This window comes from Myiozetetes cayanensis, unplaced genomic scaffold, assembly GCF_022539395.1.
Source record: "Myiozetetes cayanensis isolate MyiCay16 unplaced genomic scaffold, myiCay2020 scf13, whole genome shotgun sequence".
Taxonomy (NCBI): Eukaryota; Metazoa; Chordata; class Aves; order Passeriformes; family Tyrannidae; genus Myiozetetes; species Myiozetetes cayanensis.
Genome location: NW_026086937.1, coordinates 23,494,043 through 23,513,180, shown reverse-complemented (window position 1 = coordinate 23,513,180; position 19,138 = coordinate 23,494,043). Strand labels below are relative to the sequence as shown.

Genomic DNA, 19,138 nt, shown 5'->3' with positions numbered 1-19,138 from the left:
ACTTTGTGTGAGTAGAACTATACTCAACATTATTCAAATAGTATCTTTTGTGTCACTGCATTTCTCACATTTTCAAAACTGAACTTTATGATGACTCTACCTTGAATTTCCAGGTGCTGCTGCTCCTCTGTTCTGTTTTTGGGAGTACTGAATGTCTGATCAGTGTATTCACGATATACTACCTTTTTGTATTTTGAGCCAATGAATTTGTCATTTTTATTTAAAAATGGATTGCCAGGGCTGCCAAAAGAAAAAACCAAAACATTTCTTCATGTATTTTACAACATCTTTTGCAGACATGTCAATTAACTATCAAGCAAGAGTCCTGCTCAGCAAAACAGTAATCTCATAAAATTCTGGTATCTTCAGCATGAAAACATTCTTGTTAAGATGGGAAATTTCTCTTCGAAAGGTTAAAAAACTCACTATAATTAGACCAAGTCTACATAGTACTTAAAAGAAAGTTGAGCACTTGTCCTGGTAGATATTTCAAATTGCAAGAAGTCACACAGTAACTTGTATACTGAAAAACAAAGCCCTCAGTGACTTCTGTAATCTGAAAAGAAGCCTAAAACTTGTAAATCTTAAGTGCCTTGATGAAATTAAATGTGAGGGACTGATTCTCTGCTGGTCATGGGGGCTGGAGACAGTGGGGGAAAAAAAAGTCTGTAACAGCATAGTCCATATTACTTGTGCTTAGTACTGTGTCAGAGTCCACTGTGGTATGCAGGGCAAGGAAATGTGCTATCAAGCTGAGGACAAAGAAGAAAATACAATTAAGTTAATAACAAAATACAGGCAGTTACAATCTGCTACTTTAACCTCAACTGAAGTTATTAAGGTGAAGCACTGAAAATCATCAGTTCTTGTTTAGCCTCTTCTGTTAACTGGCATGCATTATTTGATCCAATCAGTCCTCTCTCACTGAGATTCAAATACTGGAAGTGAAACACCAAGACAACAAGCTTCACAGTGAGTGGGTTAGGTCATGGTTGTATCCTGTGTAATCTCATAAAACTGAGAAGAGTAAAAAAGAACCTGACTCAGACAAATAAACATGAGACAAAGACTTGTTAAGATTGTAAGCAATTATGAGGACAAAGTAGTCATCGTAGATGCGATGATGATGAATGTTATAAGCTTTCCACATCAAGGACTGCTAACACCAGTAAATAATAAATTCACTATCCAGGAATCATGAAAATATACACTTGTCCCACAGAAGATCTATGGTGGACTATTTCTTGAACATTGTACTGTCATGGCAACAGTACAGGGAAAGGACCACAAATTCAAGTGAGCCCTAAAAATATATACGAAAATAAAGTGTGTCTAGAAATGTCTGGAGGAGGAAAAGGTTCAGAGGAGAAGTGAGTTGCTGTTTTGCTTGGTTTGCATTTTTTCCCCTGTGTATATTCCAAAGTACCTTTCCTCATGGTGTTGATGCCGTTCAAATTCCCATGTCCTGTTAGGAGAATAGTCCCATTCAACTTCCACTGCAGCAATGTAATAAGTCTTTTCATGCAAATACATAGATGGATCTACATTCCACCAGTGGCATTGTTTCACGTTGTAGTTCTGTTTCATGCCCCCAGTGTAATGGTCGGTTGTCAGGCAGGACACTTCAAAAATTCCTAGAGGTCATACAAGAAATAAAGACTTGAGGACAAAAGTCTGTTACCTTTAGATTGTATTATCAATGTTGATTTAGTGTTTAAAGACTGAGACACAGGCTATTGTTCATATAAGATCCAAACTCTTTGTGCAGGATGGCTACTTGTAATAAAATTCAGCACACAGAGAAGTTGGAAAAATCAAGGCTTTAGCAATAATAACACATGTCCTTAGAGTTTGCTGCCTTTCAAACACAGCTGTGCACAGTTTTAGCACCAGGATCAAAATACCAGCTATTTAAGGCTTGTCTCTAAGCATAAAACATTCATTGGTAAAACAGTTTCTGCATTACTAATAGGATTTTTAAACAAGACATTTACCTTCAGAATCAGGCTTCATAATAGCTGTAAGAACTGTATGTGGAAACAGATTTGCTGTATCCCTTCTTGTTCCTTTAGTTACAAATGTGTTTCCTGAGAAGTATATCCCATGGACATCAACTTCTGAACCCAATCCCATCAAATGCCAAGAAACCACACTTCCTTTACACATCTCAAGACCAGGCTGATTTCCATACATATAACCATTAATGGCTGTAGAAGATTTGAGAAAGCAAAATCCACCTTTATTAATATATTATTTAATTCTGCAATACAGATTACTTAATAAACACTTCAGATGTAATGTGATGCCTTAGAGTGACAAATATCAATGATAAAATATCAACAAAACTAGTAAATCAACTCAAGCAAAACAACTTTTAAACCCCAGTATTGAAAAATAATTTCTAACTGTTCTCCTTTTCAATGTCTAAGGCACAGGTTACTGCCTTAACCAACTGGAATTTCCTCTGCTTTATACCTGTCAAGTATTCAGGATGCATAACGCATCCCACCTTATATCCTGTGACCCCCTCCAGTCATACAGTGGAGGTAATTGGAAGGGTTTTTGAGTTACTAACCCTTTCTAGCTACTTCTGTGCAAAACTTTCAAATCCTGGGCCTCACAGGTACCACTGAATGCTCAGCACCAATGGTCTGTAAATAGCAGCAATGCCCCGAGAGCAAAATTCAAGAAAGCACTCACGTAAATGTGCTTAAAGAGTAGGACTTACTGGCAGGGCTGGGCCCTGAAGGTAAAAATGTTTTCCTCAGAGGAAACTTGAAAAATATTTCTGCAGTACCAAAACAGAATCAGCACGAAACTTAGGTCTGCTCTATTAAAGAAGCAAAGACTTTAGTTCTGAAGCAAAGTCCGGCCGGCAGGTCAAGGAAGGGGATCCTCAGCTCTGCTGAGGCCACACCTGCAGGACTGTCCTGAGTTCTGGGCTCCCCAGAACGGAAGACAGGGACATACTGGAGGACAACAAAGGGCCACAAGAATAACGAAGGGACAAGAAAGCACCTCTCCTACGAGGAAAGGCTGAGAGAGCTGGGACCACTCCGCCTGGAGAAGCAGCAGCTCAGGGGATCTCATCCACCTGTACAAACAGCTTCAGGGAGGATGCCAAGAGGACAGAGCCAGGCTCTTCCTAGCAGTGCCCAGGGGACAGGGCCAGAGGCCACGGGCACCAACTGACACACAGGAGGTTCCCTCCAAACATCAGGAAACAGTCACTGTGAGGGTGACCAAGCACTGGCACAGGCTGCCCAGGGAGATGATGGAGTCTCCATCCTTGAAGGTACTGAGAAGCCATCAGGATGTGGTCCTTGGCAAGCGGGTCTGGGTGGTCAACCTTGAGCATGGGGTTGGAGAAGGTGACCTCCAGAGGTCCCTTTCAACCTCAACTCTTCTGTGATTCTGTGAAAAACGTCATTTCAGCTACATCATCTGTAGGGCAGAGGTCAGTCTTCTCTAGCTGCCTGGTTGCATTCATAGAGGTTGCACATGGGCTGAAGACCTAATTCCTGCTTCTGTCTGCTCAAAGTGATACATAACCATGTAAATCCTAAACTGCCATGCAAGACATTGAACAGCTGGCATTACTGTACTTTGGACTACCACATTTAGTTGAAATTGAATTGCATTGAAACGTTTTGTGGTTTTTTTCCACTGGAAATGAATGAAATATCTCTGCCACCATACACTTTTTTAGCCTCCAACATGAAATCATAAAGGTAAAACCTTATTGTAGAAATTATTTTTGGCTAACTAATAATTTTCTTACAGTGCATTTTGTTAGACTCTTGGAAATCTTCATCATCTTTTTCAGTTTTATCAGGATTTAAGGTAAACATCAAAATATTGTCATCCAAGTACCAGCTCAGATTCTCATCAAATACTGTGGCAAGTAGAAAAAACTCCATGTTCACATTTTTCTGTTAAGAAGAAATAGCACAAAGGAAAACAGACATGAGTGAATAGAAAATGTCAGAAAAAAAATATCTATGCTTATAATAATTTATAAGTCACAAAATAGGGTAGATGCATACATTGATACTTCAATCTGATCACCTCAAAGCTCTGTAATTGCTGTATCTGGTGAGTATTTGCTGCTAATGCTCTTTTTACCAGCAGGAACCACCTCTGAAAATGAATTTGTCTTTAAAAATCTCTACATTTTCCTAGACATTCTCATCCTAGCTGAGACTTGAATGCCAGCGGCTGCTGACAACAGTAGTGTTTTCACAATGAAGTGACTCTCTATCTGGAGCTAGACTGAAAACCAAACCCACTTTCTTCACGTTTTGAAATCCCCTTAGCACATGGATGAGCCTGAGACATGGAGAGGAGGTGGTGCAATTCAGGGGGAGAAAGCAGGTACAGCTGTGACAATGCAAATGCTTCCATTTTTCTACTTTGACTGACCTGTTTCCCAGAGGAAAGAAGAGTTCCTTTCCTGCACACCAGGAGAGGACCCACAAGGCCAGAACTGGTGTCTCTGACTGCATCCACAGCTGAGTAATAAAGCCAGGTTAAGCACTCTGGGTCTTGGTCTGTGGGACCCACATGTTCTGGCACATTCCACTCATATGTAAACGTAGCACCGGGATTCACATGAGATGCTGGAGATTCGGTACCTCCTACAGAAATCACCATTGGGAATTATGTCAAGTGAACATTACTTTATCCCCTTTAACACATGGACAGTGAGACAGCACATGCTCAAGTGCTGCAGCGCCCCCCCCCCATCTTCACCTCTGGGCACGGGGCCATACTGTGCCCCTGCTGTGCTCCGGCCATAGCTCACTCCGTGGGCCTGGATGCTGAATGGGCGGCTGGCATTGTTCCGGAAGGTCACCCTGATGCGCTCACCCACTTCAGCCTTGATAACAGGTCCTGGAAAAGAGCACACGGTCTAATTACAGGACATTTCTATCAAGTGGTGTACAGGTCACCATGAACTTAGCTGCAATCAGTGGCTGGCTGCTTTTCCCCTTGCAGGGGAATGCCCCAGGCCTCTGTGGCATGGCCCCTGGCACATGGCCTGAATCACGTGGCAGCCCAGCAGCAACTATTCCCAGTTCACGTGGAGGCCCAGTGACTTTCAGGACAGTTCTTCCCTTTGGAAAGGAATTTACAGACATTAGCACCAACACCTGCAGAAGCAGACAGGTTATCAATAGGACTAGACCTACCTAGCCTGACCTTTGCAGACCATGGCATGCTCCCACAGGGAAGCTGGGCACCACCACTGCATTGCCTTACACCCTGGGGTGTCTCTTGGGGGAAGCCACAGGCACCAGCATCTGCAGGAGGCAGGGAGAGCTTAGGGCTCCTCCTTGGAGGCGGGGGCACTGCTTGCTAACTAGTGTGACTGTTTACTCTCATAAATCTTTGATATGAAAAAATTTTAGACTATCTTACCCAAGAGTCCAAGATGTGCTTCCTCTGCGAGTCTTTTTTTATGTTCAGTAAAAGAACCATCTGTGTATTCTTTGTAAATTGCTTTTTTATAAGAGCCACCAATTCTTGTCTCACTTTGTTCAAAGAAGATGTGAGATTCACTGTGTAAAAGAAATTGCAATAGACACAAACAGTTCAAGTCATAATGCTCAGCTGTCCAAAGGCAGTCAAGGATCTCAGCCCTGTTTTCTGAAGTACGACATGCCGAGTTTGTCTCTATTCGGTGGTCTGGCCACACATTTTTATGCAGTCCCATTAAGATGAGCAGGAATACATTATCCTTCACTAATTTCTCTTTAAGAAAAAGCCACTGTGTTCTGTTGCCCTTACAATGCCAGTGTGCTTAGAGAGTCATCAACAATGATTTCTAGTCAACATTTCATAACCTTGAGTTTACTTTTAATTAAATGCTATAAATAATCCAACAACAGCAGATAAAAATACCAAGAATATGTAACATCTAAATACAAAGTGAGAAGATTCAATCTACACTTCTACTCTTCAAGAAAGGACCTTTCAGTGTTTTACAAACACTATTCAAACAATGCACTGTGCCTTGTCCCTTGGGGAGGAGGTGTTTAACTCACAGATAAAAAATTTGAGGAATCAGTGTATTCAGGGATTGGATCCAAGTTTTAAATATGTAAACACAGCACAAAGGGCAAAGCTATATTGTGCAGACTGTTTCCTAGATGAGATGCTGTGTGATTTCCATCAGTGAGGCCATGAGCATGAATTCCTAGCTTTGTTCTCTTACTCAGAATAATCAACCCTCTTGAATCATCAGGGGTCACTGCCTACATGGGACATAATAATTAATCTTAATCCCAGTGAAATGTCTAACATAGCAGCAAAATTTACAGTAAGATTACAAGGAAAACAATACATCTAATTTGATCTGATATTTATTCTAGCATTAATATTTAAGCAGAGGTAAGGACCATGAGCAATTTGGCTTAAAAGTCAGTTCTACTATACGTCTTACCTTATTTAGCATGTTCAAATCAATTCTGCTTGGAAAATAAAACACCATTTACCTGTCAACAATTTATTAGAAGCATTTACCTGTCAACAATTAATTCCTGTCCTGTAAAATGGTTCATTGCAGATGGGCCATAATTCCAGATGATCTCCTCAGCAGCAATGAAGTACTGTCTTATCTTTGTACTCTCATTGTGATCTGGTGTGGATTTCTTACAGTCTTTTACTTTAAAAAGGGCCTGCATACCACCTAGGAAAAAAAAGAGGAGGTAGAGAAACCTAAGGAGAAGGAACTGCACTTTGTTTTCTCTTCTCCTCTTCCCACAGCTGTCCTTGAAGAATTCCCACACCACTGATGGACGTGCAAATCACAAACAAAGAAGATGAATGTTCTAAAAGAATGCATGCCAGCTGAGCTAGGAGAGACCCAGCTGTGGTACCTACAGCAGGTAAACAGGTATGGTAAAGGGCTTTCTGCTTGTAAAGCTGCAACTGGCACAGCAGAGAAGACAAGTGTAGGGTGGACGCAGTTCTGTTGATGAGCACTTCAGCCAAGGTCAAGTGCTACCAAACTAAGCATCTTCCATTTAAATGTAACCAAGAACTTACTTGTGAAACTGCTGGGTCTCTGAACACTAAGGAAATGGTCTGTTAGCAAATCTGCTTGCTGGAGATGCAAATAATATAGTAAAGAGAGGGCTTTTACAGCAATACATTAGGTCAATTTGTAGGATTCAAGTCGTGCCCAGGATGCTTCAACCGTATCAGGAAGTTGCTGGATGTGATAACTATTTCAAAGTTTATAATCTTTGTGCTGTTGAATCTGTAGGTTACATAATCCTTTTTATATTAGAATTTTCAAATCTTGGAGAATGATTTTTAGTTCTATGTTCTTTTCCACTTTTGTGACAATTTACTTCTTTCCCTTACAGGGATATAGATCATTCAAAACATGGAATTAGCTTCTAAGTATCTCATACGGTTATCAAAACCTGAAAACAGGAAGACACAGGGAAGAAGACAGAACATCTCTGCTTATTTGACAATTTCAGAACATGTCTTTGTCTGCAGGCAAGTTGCCCCTTTCCAAAAATGGAACAAGCCCCAGCTTTTTTGTTGTCAAACAGAAAATTGCGGTTAGTTAGTAAAAGGCAAACACTGTGCTAGTTTTTTGTCCAAAGCTGAGGCTTGCAAAAGTGCAGCTGTGCTAATTGCAGCTCCATTAGAGGTAAGAATTCGCTTGATTTTCATGGCTACATGCCCCAGCCCATCTAATGTACTTGTAGGCGTTTCAGTTACTAAGAGAGTTTTGTTACCCAGAGGAGAATATAACTAGTCAGGAGCCCTGCCAAAGTGAGTCAGTAAGCTCTTAGCTCAAGCTAAAAAACATTCTGATCACCAAAACTTTTACTGTACCTTCAATATGGTCATTCACTTGGCAGCTAAGCAGCCATTCCCCAGGGCTCCTTGGTGTCATGACAGCATCAACGAATGTGGCTGGGAAGAGGCTGATGGTGTCAACTCGATGATGCCTTTCTATTAAGGTCTGTCCATGAAAGTATGCTGAATGGACATCAGCTTCATTACCCATGCCAAAAAGATGCCATTTTACCTTATCTTCCACACACATTGTAAGGTTTGGTAGGTATCCATACATGTACCCATTGATAGCTAAAATAAATGTTGTTTATTACAGTTAACTTCACAGGCCTTAGGATCGTTTCTTCAAAAGCAGGTATCATACAACCATTGCTTTATTCTTCAAAATAGAAAGAGGTTCAAAAGAAAGCTCCACACCTTTGAAAGCGAGCCAATACCAGATACACGCTTCATCTGCACAGCTACCTTTATGATTCTGGAATTCCACTGGTCAGAGCCAAAGGTATCTTACTTGTTTACATTAACAATAAAAACTGCTTTTCTAAACTGTGATATTATAGTACAGAGCTCAGGACTAAGAAACAGAACAAAGTAACACAACTCTGTTTAGAATGCCTGGGAAACTACACTGGCAAAAAGCTCCTTGGCCCCTAAGAATTTCATATCACAACTCCAAAGGTGTGATTGTACAATACTTACCATCACTTTTTTTTTTTTAATTTAAAAGGATCTTTCTTAATCCTCCAAGAAAAAGTCTTGATTGAAAAAAAAGATTATCTACAATTCGTCTTCATAAAAGATAAGACACAAAAACATTATTTCACCATATCAATGACAAGCAACATTAATATAATATTCTCTTACAGTGCATTTTATTGCTTTCTTGGAAGTCCTCATCATCTTTGTCCACTTTGGAAGGCTCAGAACAGTATGTCCTGATATTATCCTCTAGATACCAACTGAGATTTTCATCCATCACAGAAAACATAAGGATAAATTCAGCATCAAAGTGTTGATCACTGTCCCTATTCATTGTACCTGAAAAAGCAAGCAGTATATTCGAAGTCATATTCAAAATCCTTGGTAACTGACATTTTCTGTCAGTTTTAACTGTAGTCTCAGTAGGGCTGGACAATGTTCTTGCCACTTTTCTTGAGTGTGACTTTACACATAAACTTACAGACATACTCAGGAAACAAAAATCCCTTTTGATAGATAGTATAAAATAGTTGCACGTAAATCTGTTTCTTACATCAGTATTTATACTTCCTTTCATGAACACATCTCACTCTTGGATTTGTGGACAAATATTCTGCAAATTATATTCACTGTCACACACAAAATCAAACTACTCCCTATACTATTGAAGGTAACTAACTGAGAAGACCAAAAGCTGTTATTTCCAAATCAACTGTAATCTTCTCCTCTTCCAGTACATTATTTCACTGATATTTATCAATGACCATTATCAATCACCTTGCATATGTACCCGTTTACTCATTTATTTACGGTTTACCTTTCCTGCAAATTATTAAAGGCCCAACAAGCCCTGAAGCAACATCTCTTGGAGCATCTACGTGGGAGTGGTAAGCCCTGGTTATGCAGTCTGCATCTCCTGTAGCTGGACCTTGATCTTCTGTCACGTCCCAGGTGTAAGTGTACTGGTCTCCAGGCTCCACAGCATCATCTCTCTTTTGCAAATCTTTGGTGGTGTCAGGATAAAAAGCACCTGAAGATGCCACACAGCCACTGTTATCACAGCATATTCACAACAGGGTGTCAGTATAGCACCTGTTATGCTTCAAGTTCACTACATGTTGGAGTAAAATGAACTGAACATCTGAATACAGGTTAAAAACCCACAACTTTTAAATCAGGGGAACAGATGTTTTCTTTCTCCTTAGGAATCTCTTCATTTGCCTTTGAAGTCCATAGGAATACTTCAATTAATGGCACATTAAAGTTAGTCCTTAATTTATTGGAAGGGGACTATGTACTTCTGGTAAAAAGATAACAATTCAAATATTTGCAAAACATTTGTTAAATATTAATCTTGGAAACGGTTCTAAAATACTGCATGTATCCTGAAGGATATTCCAGCTATTGTTGGAAGGACAGCAACAGAAAGAAGTTCTCCAAAGTGCATGTACTGCTACATAACATACTTTCTGATCCCACAGAGTGTGACTATATCAAGACACATACTAGTTGTAATGAAAAAATTCACAAAATTTTAGAAGCGAGGCTGATACTTCATAAATTCTTCTAAGGAAAGGTTTTTAAAGACTGATTTTGAGACATCATATTCCCAACGATTCACAGAGTTTTTAAGGCCCAATAATAAAACTTTCAAAAGCCATATTCTGGTGCCATCCAATGAAGAAAATTCCCCATTGCCTGAGTGTGGCAAGACTGGCTATAGCAAGAACAAGCCATTACTAATCCCAAAGGCATCTCTAAATACATCTTGAACTGTGCCAGACTTTCATCTCATTAATTAATTAATTACTAAGTGGTATCTGTTTCTCCATTTTAAGAGATTCTTATGTGTCATATACCATATACACAAACTTAGTGTTAAGAATTTGGAACTGTATGTTATCACAGTTAACAATATCTTCTCTACAACAGCATCAATTTTTCTTTTATATATCCATGCCTGAATCTCTTATATACCTTTATACCCTTATTTTAGTTGAAACACAAATACTGTTATTTCAGGTAAAATGCTGATCTAAAATTGTCACTTTTGGATTTGTGTTTCACTCTTGAAAAAATTCTCAAACTTCTTAGTTCCTATTTTAAATTGATTGTGTCCCAGTTTAAATCTTTATTTACTTGACCAGTGTTCTCTCTGATGAGAGAACATCACTTACACTCAGAAGGATGATTAACTTTTGATAAATTGTGGGACAGGATGTAGTCAAGCCTACCTTCATTTTCTTTTGTATATCTTACACCATGTGGATGCAGCGTGTAGTTTCTGGAAGCAAAGTTTTTCAAGTGGACAGTAATGGAATCGCCAACTTCTCCTTTAATTATAGGACCTAAAAAACCCAGCCAGGAAGGTTTGTCAACTATCACATCATATAAATGATTGGTGTACTGAGTGTAGACAGCCTTCTTGTAAGTGCTTCCTATCCTATGTGGTCCTCTTTTGAGAAAGACTTCAGCCTGCCTGTAAAGAAAATACATAAACACATCTGTAGTGTCAGATACTCATTTTATATGTCAATGGTTTAAATTAAGAGGCTTAAAGAAAGACCCATCCTCCATAGCACTGTGCACAACCACGAGCAAGCCATGTGAAGGAAGTTAATACTGCCCAAAAATGCAAGGTATTTTCTATGAGGCTGAGTATTGTTTGGGCATGTGAGGAGGGAATTGTATGTACCTTGGCAAGTACAGACCTGAAATGTAATTAAAATGCCAATTTGGGGTTCCATGAAACTTGGGGAGCATAAACTCAGTTGCAAAGGCTCAGTTAGTAGAAGTCTGAGTGCATGAGGCTTTTGAGATGCAAACTAAATCAAACATGTTATGGCTCTTATTGGACTGTTTAAATAGCTACCATTTAGTTGAAGAGTATTCTTCTGCACTGGGCTTTTCCCTGCCCCTATAAACACCAATTTCCACACGCACACAGCCTCATAGTTAAAGGGCTCGGGAGAAGAAGAACTGGAGAACCTGAAAATGAGAGGTACAAAAAAAGGGACCAGCTCCATTGCAGGCATACAACCACTGAAAACCTGGAATTAATGCAGCAAGCTGTAGGTCATCACAGAGCAGAGAAAAGCAGTGAAAGTGCAGTGAACATCAGTGGTTCATTGTATTACAGCATAGCTTTGGAATTCTCAGACAAGATGCTGTTTCCACCCCTGATCAGAATTAGTAGCCTGCTGAATCACTGACAGTGTCCTACACCTCACACAGTTTGTGAGTGAAAGAAAACAAGCTGACTGCTTCACCTCACACCTAATGGAGTGGCAGATTATGGCTGAGTGAGCTGGCTCTCACTAGAGAAAAACAAACTACAGGAAATCATCTAATCCCTCATCTACAGACTAAATGAGAACTGCATTTTTGAGATCTTTCTAATTTTTGATTTCTCTCATCATTGTTTTTATTTTGGTATAGTCCTATTTAATTTTAAACGCACTGAAAAAATAGAAGGAAGGAACACTTCTTCTCTCTCAAATGCTTCTCTGATGCCTTTTATATCTGACTTTTCTTTGTTGATCATTCCTACCTCCAGGGTGCTCCCCTCCTCCTGATGATACTCATCCTCAGACTACTTATTGCACTCAGTCTGCCCAGGACCCTGCTTGCCTTGTAACAAGCTACCCAGCTCCTCCACTGTGGTGGAAGGACCCAGCTGTGCTGCTGCACTAGTGAGAACCACCCCTGCTAAAAATGAACAGCTAAAAAGGAAACCTGTGCACAGTAAGAAAGTTTTAAATTTGTCAAGCTTCTGCATTTAAAAACAACAGCAAAAGTCATCTCTTTGGCACTGGCATCTTAGACATTCAAAATTAAACATTAGACTTTCGGGGTCTTTTTCTAGTCTCTTCTTAGTAAGTATTTCATTACAACAAATTCACACCCCCTTCATATTGCAATGCTTTTAATTAGCAGAACATTGGAATGAAGTTCTCAAGCAAGCCACGAAAAAGTTCACTGATACCAAGACTCATTTCACTGTCTTCACCAGGTTTTCAATGTGGTCCCCATGTCTAAACCAGCCGATGCTATAAAATCAAACTCAAGCAGTGTGAACTGCTTTACTTACTCTTCTTCTGCAAAAAGCTGCCCAGAGACAGCATTGGCACTGCCGGGTGCGTAGTTCCAGTCAGTCTCTGTAATGCCCAAGTAGTATTCACGGTTCACTGCCCCAGCTTGCCAACAGCAAGAAAACAGCAAGCAGCTTAGGAGAAATAGCTTCATTTTGCATTCATGAACCTTGTGAAAAACATGAAATAAAAACACAGGACAGGCCTGTGCAATTTCCTTTTATATGCTACTGCCTCTCCCACTCCCCACTTCCTTACCTCCCCCTCCCTGCTGCTGTTTGCTTTGGTGAACACAATAAAAAACAATTGCACAATGTCTCTCTGTGTCAAGAGCAAACAAAAGATTCTGGTAACCTTGTCAGTCCAGATAATCTTCAAAGAAATTTTTTCTATTTCTGCCAGCCTACTATCACGCACATCACCATTTAGACTGTCATAGATTGTAACTCCTGTCACTGAATTGAAAGTAGATTTCAATGGATTTACAGACAAGCCTAACTACATTCTTCACTATCTTCATGACTATCTCTATAGCTCGGATACTACTGAGAAAATAATTCTTGTGACCTATGCCACAAGAACACAACTTCTCAAGCACACTGTGAGAAGCTCTAAGTAACACCTTTCCCCCGTGTAACTGCTCTGCATTGACACAGGGAGCCCAAGGTAAGCCGGCATCTGCCTGTTCCCCTTGCTTGTTCTGCTCCCACAGATCTGCCTCTTTCTGTCTGCACAGTCACCACCAAACTGACAGACAAGGGAGGACTGGGGTCACTGAGACCAGTGTACAAAGCAGGGCATGCCTGGGTCAGCACTACTACACACCCCACTTCCCTCGGAAATGTAATTTTAGCACAAAGTGTGGCACATGTTGCTAGAGATGAAAAGGACCGGCTATTCAGGGAGGGAGGTGGGGAATGTCTGCATTTCAAGCAGCTTTAGTAGTGTTCAAATGAGGCTCACAAATTTCACAAAATTACCTCCCTGCGTTATCTGCCTCCTAGTCTGTTGCAGACAAGATAAGCCATATTCTTCAATTATTAAAATCATAAAATCCAGATAATCTTAACTATTACCATTATCAAAATGCACTACTCAGTGCCAAATGCTTCTTTTGCTTGATTCAAGTTCTGTAATCATTTTGTTAGTCTCACTGAAAAATAAGAACAAAATTGGACCTTAAATATGGAATGTTTAAAAACCACCTAACTAAAGTTTGCAATGGCACTTTTTCTCAGCATATATCCATTACAACATGGCTGTGTCTGAAGCTTTAGACATATAAAGCCACCTGTAAACTTCTATTAAAAAAACCCACGTATTTTCAGTCACTTGGGAATTCTTCAAAAATCTTGTCTGTGCTCTGAGCACTGACACAGTCATTCTAAATGACATTTTGCATTGTACGGCAATTCAAAAATACCTGTAATAACCACAATCTTCTTTGAAGCAATTTTAATATTGGTCGAAAAATTATTATTTTGGATAGAAGACTAAGATTCAGAACATAACTACAGTACAGCAGTTTTCCTTTCATGACATACAAATCTAAGCCTTATTTACCAGGACTGTGGTATACAGATAAATTACCAATTTTAATCACCATTCATATAAAAAAAAAAATCAGGCACTGTCAGAATACAGAATTTCATAATCTCACTTTTTGGAACCTTCTACATGTCCGCACTAAATGGAGGACTTTGCTTCTGTCTAAATTAGTGTGGCCAAAGCCAAGATTTTGAAATCTGACCAAACCTATGATGAAATTCTGGAGTTTCATGGGTTGATGACACATGCTCAAAATTATTTCTGTAGGAATTTTTTTTCTTTGCCATGGATGACAGTCAGTGGTGCAGTGGAAAGATCACCTTATCCAGGTTGCTTGTGACCCATCTGTAAATTAACTGAGGTAAAAATGAGAAAATGTTACACTACTTAAATTCAAAGTCATTACTTAATTTTCAGCTAATAGAGTTGTTCATGCATATGTGGCCTATTTGGTTTATTTTTGTTCAGATTTCCATTGGAATGAGGAAGACAAAAAAGCAAACAAATAATACCCTTGAAATCTCCACATTTATTTGAAGGTAAAAATATGAGCATTTCTTTCCCCAGACCTCTGAATCCTCTAAATTACTCCTGCTTGATTTGCAAAAGAACTACAAGTTTTTCTTATTTAAAATATAGCAAAAACTTCTGAAAGGTAAGGTTTTTCCATTCCCACTTTTAATGGTGCCTCCCCCAAACTTTCAGATACCTGTGTGCCCAAACACACTCCTATTATCTTATTGAGGAACTCAAAAAACTGACCAAAGTGCCTGAGCTTCCCAACCCTGTATTCTCTTCAGAGGGTGTCTGAAGAACAGGAACCTCTCTCCCCTCATAGACAGGGTCTAAAAAGACCCGATTTAATTGGTTAAATTATGAGTCTGCAGTTTGGTGTTATGAATATCCCATTATTGTTTTAAACCCCTTTACCTCCATTCTCATATTGAAGATCCTGAAAATCACCAAAATTGCACTGAAAATATAAAGCTGATATTTTACTTCAAAAATTTTCCTTGAAAGAAAACAGAACAAACCAACTCAAAAATGGAATATTCTGACAAAAAGGTCTCAACAAAGTCTCCCAGTGAAATTAAATCAAATCCCCACCATTTAAAAATTCCTGGGTCTGAATGATGTGTGTCTATCTCCTGCTGCCCATGCTGCTGCTCTGGCCACCTGCAAATCTCTGCAGTCAAATACCCTTTAAAGACCTCATATATTCTCATATTCCAGTGTGGTGCAAGCCTTGTAGTGCCCACTTTGCCCTGCTGCTGTTGGGTGAGGTCCGTGTTCTGCAGCTGGATGGTCACTTTGCCTCGAACACCACCATGGTGGTGTCTAGACCTGGTTATGTCTAGATTTCAAGTAAAAATTAATTAATATTCTTTACAGAAATCTCATTTTTGCTACCAGGCACAGTTCATAGCACTTCTTGTTAGAGACAAAATATTTAGGATTGAATCAGGACTTACACTGATTAGATCAAGTTTAACTTTGCCTTACATCCAAAAGCCCTGCATGCAACTGACTGTTAAATTTGGAAATACAACTGTTAGCCTTTAGTATTCTTACAACAAATTTCAAATTAATAAGCTGAGCATGTAAAAGCTGACCTGTCAAGTCACAGTTGAATCTGACCCCAGCAACGGAGATGCCAAATTCTGGATTATGAATAAAGTGGGTTGCAAGATCAGGAAATTCACCAAGAACTAAACTACACATCTCTTTCTTTAATTTAAGCCCCTAAAATAGGAGATGCCTGTGGTAGAGTGGAAATGAAAATTCACCAGACACAATCAGACAAAAAAGGATGAATTAAAGACAGTTCCACAGTTTGCAGGCATGAAATCCTCAAGATTCTCCAAGATGTTTGGCAGAAGTATGGATTTATTGTTAAGTTTTCTTTCTTTTCCTTCTTCCCATAAACAGTATCCACAAATCCACGAGAATGTAGGATTAGCATTTAAGTAGGTAAATATGTTGCGTATTTAAGCCTAAAGAAAAACAAGTATGCAGTGACAGAGTGCTCATTTTATAATCATATCTTTTTATCATGCACCTCTGACCAGCCATGCCACCTCAAACCATCTTCCAAAAGACTAGCCCCATTCTTAAACATCATTAATTATTTTATTACTTCTTGCAACTTAATATAGAAACTAAGCAATTAAAATCAAATCCTACAGGAAGAAATCATCCTTTCAAAACAATCTGATATAGGAATATGAAGGCAAAATCTCAATATTGTCTTTAAACTGAATTCAATTCTATTTTTTCCTAAATAACTTACCCAAAGCTGACACTTTTGGATGGTTTGCATTTCTAAGAGTGTTTAATATTAGATGTTGATATACCTGAATCCCACTAGTTCTGATGTAATAGGGATATGTGCATTACTGCAAGTCTGAAGTCCATATTTCTCTTTCCTCTGGGTGTTCATCCTCTCAAAATCAGAGTGCTGAATACAGGCAAATTTTGCCCATGCACCTGCAAATGAGCCAGATGTCCACTTCATTGTGAATCCCTGAATTTTCATTGGGAATGAAACAGTAATTCTCTGTGAAATAAAAGTACCTTTTAGCTGCTAATTTAACACAGATTATTCTTTTTCATCTGATGATCACTGTCAAGAATTTTAGCTTTCCATTGTAGCAAGGTCAGGGCATCAGGTCACTTAGAAGAGCATTAATAAGCAAGTACTGAGTCCTCACAGGTTTTTCTCATATGCTCCCTCAAGTCACACTGTACTTGACTAAAAGAAAAAAAAAATCACCTTTCCCTCTGAGTATAAAGTGAAAAGAAACCCTGTGCACCTACTAACATGTACCAATAGCACACCTGACTTCAGAGCTGTGTATTTAATCTGCCAATCAGACTGGCTAACTTTCTTACTGCAGGAAGACTTCATAGATTTTTTTCAGTAATTGGTTTCTGCAGTTAAGAACTTCCAAGATGGAAGGAGCAGGGTAAGCTCTGCCCTCCATGGCCATCACGGTCTGTCTGTAACTAAAATTCAGTCATTTAGGAAATCATGGCTTCATGCAGTGCACTAACAACCCCTCCTGATATACTGGGCTTTGAACCAGGCCCTTACAGAACCACAAATATTCATATGGTCTAAGCAATGAGAGGGGAGTATTAAAGCAGTTCTACAGCAGTTTATAAAAAAAAAAAAGGAAGGTGATTTCAATACAAAAGCAGTTCCATGGTATTCAAACATCCCTATTGTCACAACAACTTGGAGGTTAAAAAACTGAAGAATCCTTGCCAGGGACAACAGGACAGGTGAAATAAAATGTAGATGTCAAACAGTTCAAATAACTTCATCCAAAACAGAGAGGCTTGAGAGACAAAGATTTATGAGAAAGGTTTCATTTGTCTTTGTAGCACTCAAATCTACCACCATGGATGCTGGACAGGCCATCTCTCTCTTTTTCTGGTGGTGAGGGAGAAGCAGTGACAATTTCCTTCCCAATTTCAGAGAATCCCACCCTGCAAATAAAAAAAGAAGTGCAAATCTCATCATTGCTGTGAAAGCCACAGCAATGATGGTAAGAATGTCTGTAAACTGAATGCTTGAAGAAAGGTGCTCAGCAAAGGCAGTCTGCTGACATAGGAGTAATGGACTTGGCATCAGTGCTGAATTCCCAGCCACTTTTTTTTTTTCTCAGTCCTAGCCTTAAAGGTCAGAGTGAGCAGCCACCAACTCCTGTATACCACAAAGAATTAGCAGATTAATCAAAAACAATAAAAGTATTATCAATACACATCCTCCGGTAAAAAAAATGCACTAGCATAGAGAATACATAAACCAAAAGGGTAGGTCCTCAACTAGGAGAAATTTCTGTAGCTAAACTGACTTGGAGGTGCTGAAGAAATTAACCTCAGGTGTTTTGTTACCTGGACAAAAACAGAATAGGTCCCACAGAGTGTCCGCTTCAACTCAGCAGCCACTTTGAGAAAACAGATGATCAGCTGCAGTCCACTGACAGCTATGAGAATTGACAGTAAAATGACGTTCCACTCCACTATGTTAGCAGGCTCTGTGCATCGAGACCAGGCAGGGTAATCTGTGAGGTACCTGTTAAAGAAACACTAGTGTGAAGTAGGAAGAATGTGTCTATTTTTTTGATGAACAATTTCTTGCAGAAGAGTTACACTGATGTCTCTTACCCCCCAGCAGTGTCTTTGAAAATATAATCCCATCCACTTGATGAATTGCAGAAAGGGCCTTGAATCAAACCCAGGGTAAAAATGATGCAACTGTATCCCGAGAAAGCAACTCCGAGCAGGGCTAGCACAATTGAAATAAAACTCTGGAGTAAAGAGAGAGAAATATTACTGTGAGGGGCAGTGTCCATAGCAAACACAGTCATTCAGTCTGCCTAGCTACCTCCTTGGGGCTGAAATTCACATTTGATTTTCTCAATATTCAAAATTCAAAAAGAAAAATAGCAGGTAAAGAATAGTAAAAGCACACACATACAAAATAAAGATTAAGACAGAGTTTAAGACAGTTCCACAACAAGTTACAGTATTGTTTGGGTGAGCTTTTTTAAACTTGCATTTTTAAAAAATTTTTCCCAAAATACAACAGAAAACCCTATCATGTATTAAATAGTCTGCATTCCAGATAGCATATATTGAGTCATTCGTGGAAAAAATAACTTCCAAATAAGACAGGCAAAGGCATATTTAGTTGGGGCACTTTATTGACACACTCAGGCCTTTTACATTCTTATTTTATTTTACAAGGATTTGGGGGGAGTATGTGTCTAGTTTTCTTGCATCCTGCTTATGCATCAGAAGGAAGAAGCTACACTTTCTGTGACCTTGCAACCCTATTTAGAATCCTTCTCTTTGAAAGGAAGTGAAAACGAAGCAGTAGAGAGGGCAGAAGGATGTGCTGGAACCACAGGAGCAGGAAGGCACTCAAAACAAATGCTAAGGAGATGCACAGATATAAAACACAGACTCAC

General features: G+C 39.3%; 1 protein-coding gene across 18 annotated transcripts in view; it reads right to left on the bottom strand.

The window, feature by feature from the left end:
- The window catches only part of CP (ceruloplasmin), a 35,446-nt gene extending 22,578 nt beyond the window's left edge, over window positions 1-12,868 (bottom strand). For all 18 annotated transcript variants that reach the window (XM_050308385.1, XM_050308371.1, XM_050308368.1 and 15 more), the window contains exons 1-13: window positions 12,611-12,868; window positions 10,755-10,999; window positions 9,338-9,550; window positions 8,686-8,859; window positions 7,858-8,112; window positions 6,526-6,691; window positions 5,422-5,561; window positions 4,753-4,893; window positions 4,423-4,637; window positions 3,782-3,932; window positions 1,995-2,207; window positions 1,427-1,634; window positions 101-240 (exon numbers count right to left, since the gene is read on the bottom strand). In XM_050308385.1, the coding sequence (XP_050164342.1) occupies window positions 101-240; window positions 1,427-1,634; window positions 1,995-2,207; window positions 3,782-3,932; window positions 4,423-4,637; window positions 4,753-4,893; window positions 5,422-5,561; window positions 6,526-6,691; window positions 7,858-8,112; window positions 8,686-8,859; window positions 9,338-9,550; window positions 10,755-10,999; window positions 12,611-12,765 (2,416 nt within the window). In that variant the 5' untranslated portion in view covers window positions 12,766-12,868. The remainder of the gene's footprint in view (window positions 1-100; window positions 241-1,426; window positions 1,635-1,994; window positions 2,208-3,781; window positions 3,933-4,422; window positions 4,638-4,752; window positions 4,894-5,421; window positions 5,562-6,525; window positions 6,692-7,857; window positions 8,113-8,685; window positions 8,860-9,337; window positions 9,551-10,754; window positions 11,000-12,610) is intronic.
- Between the last annotated feature and the right edge of the window lie 6,270 nt (window positions 12,869-19,138).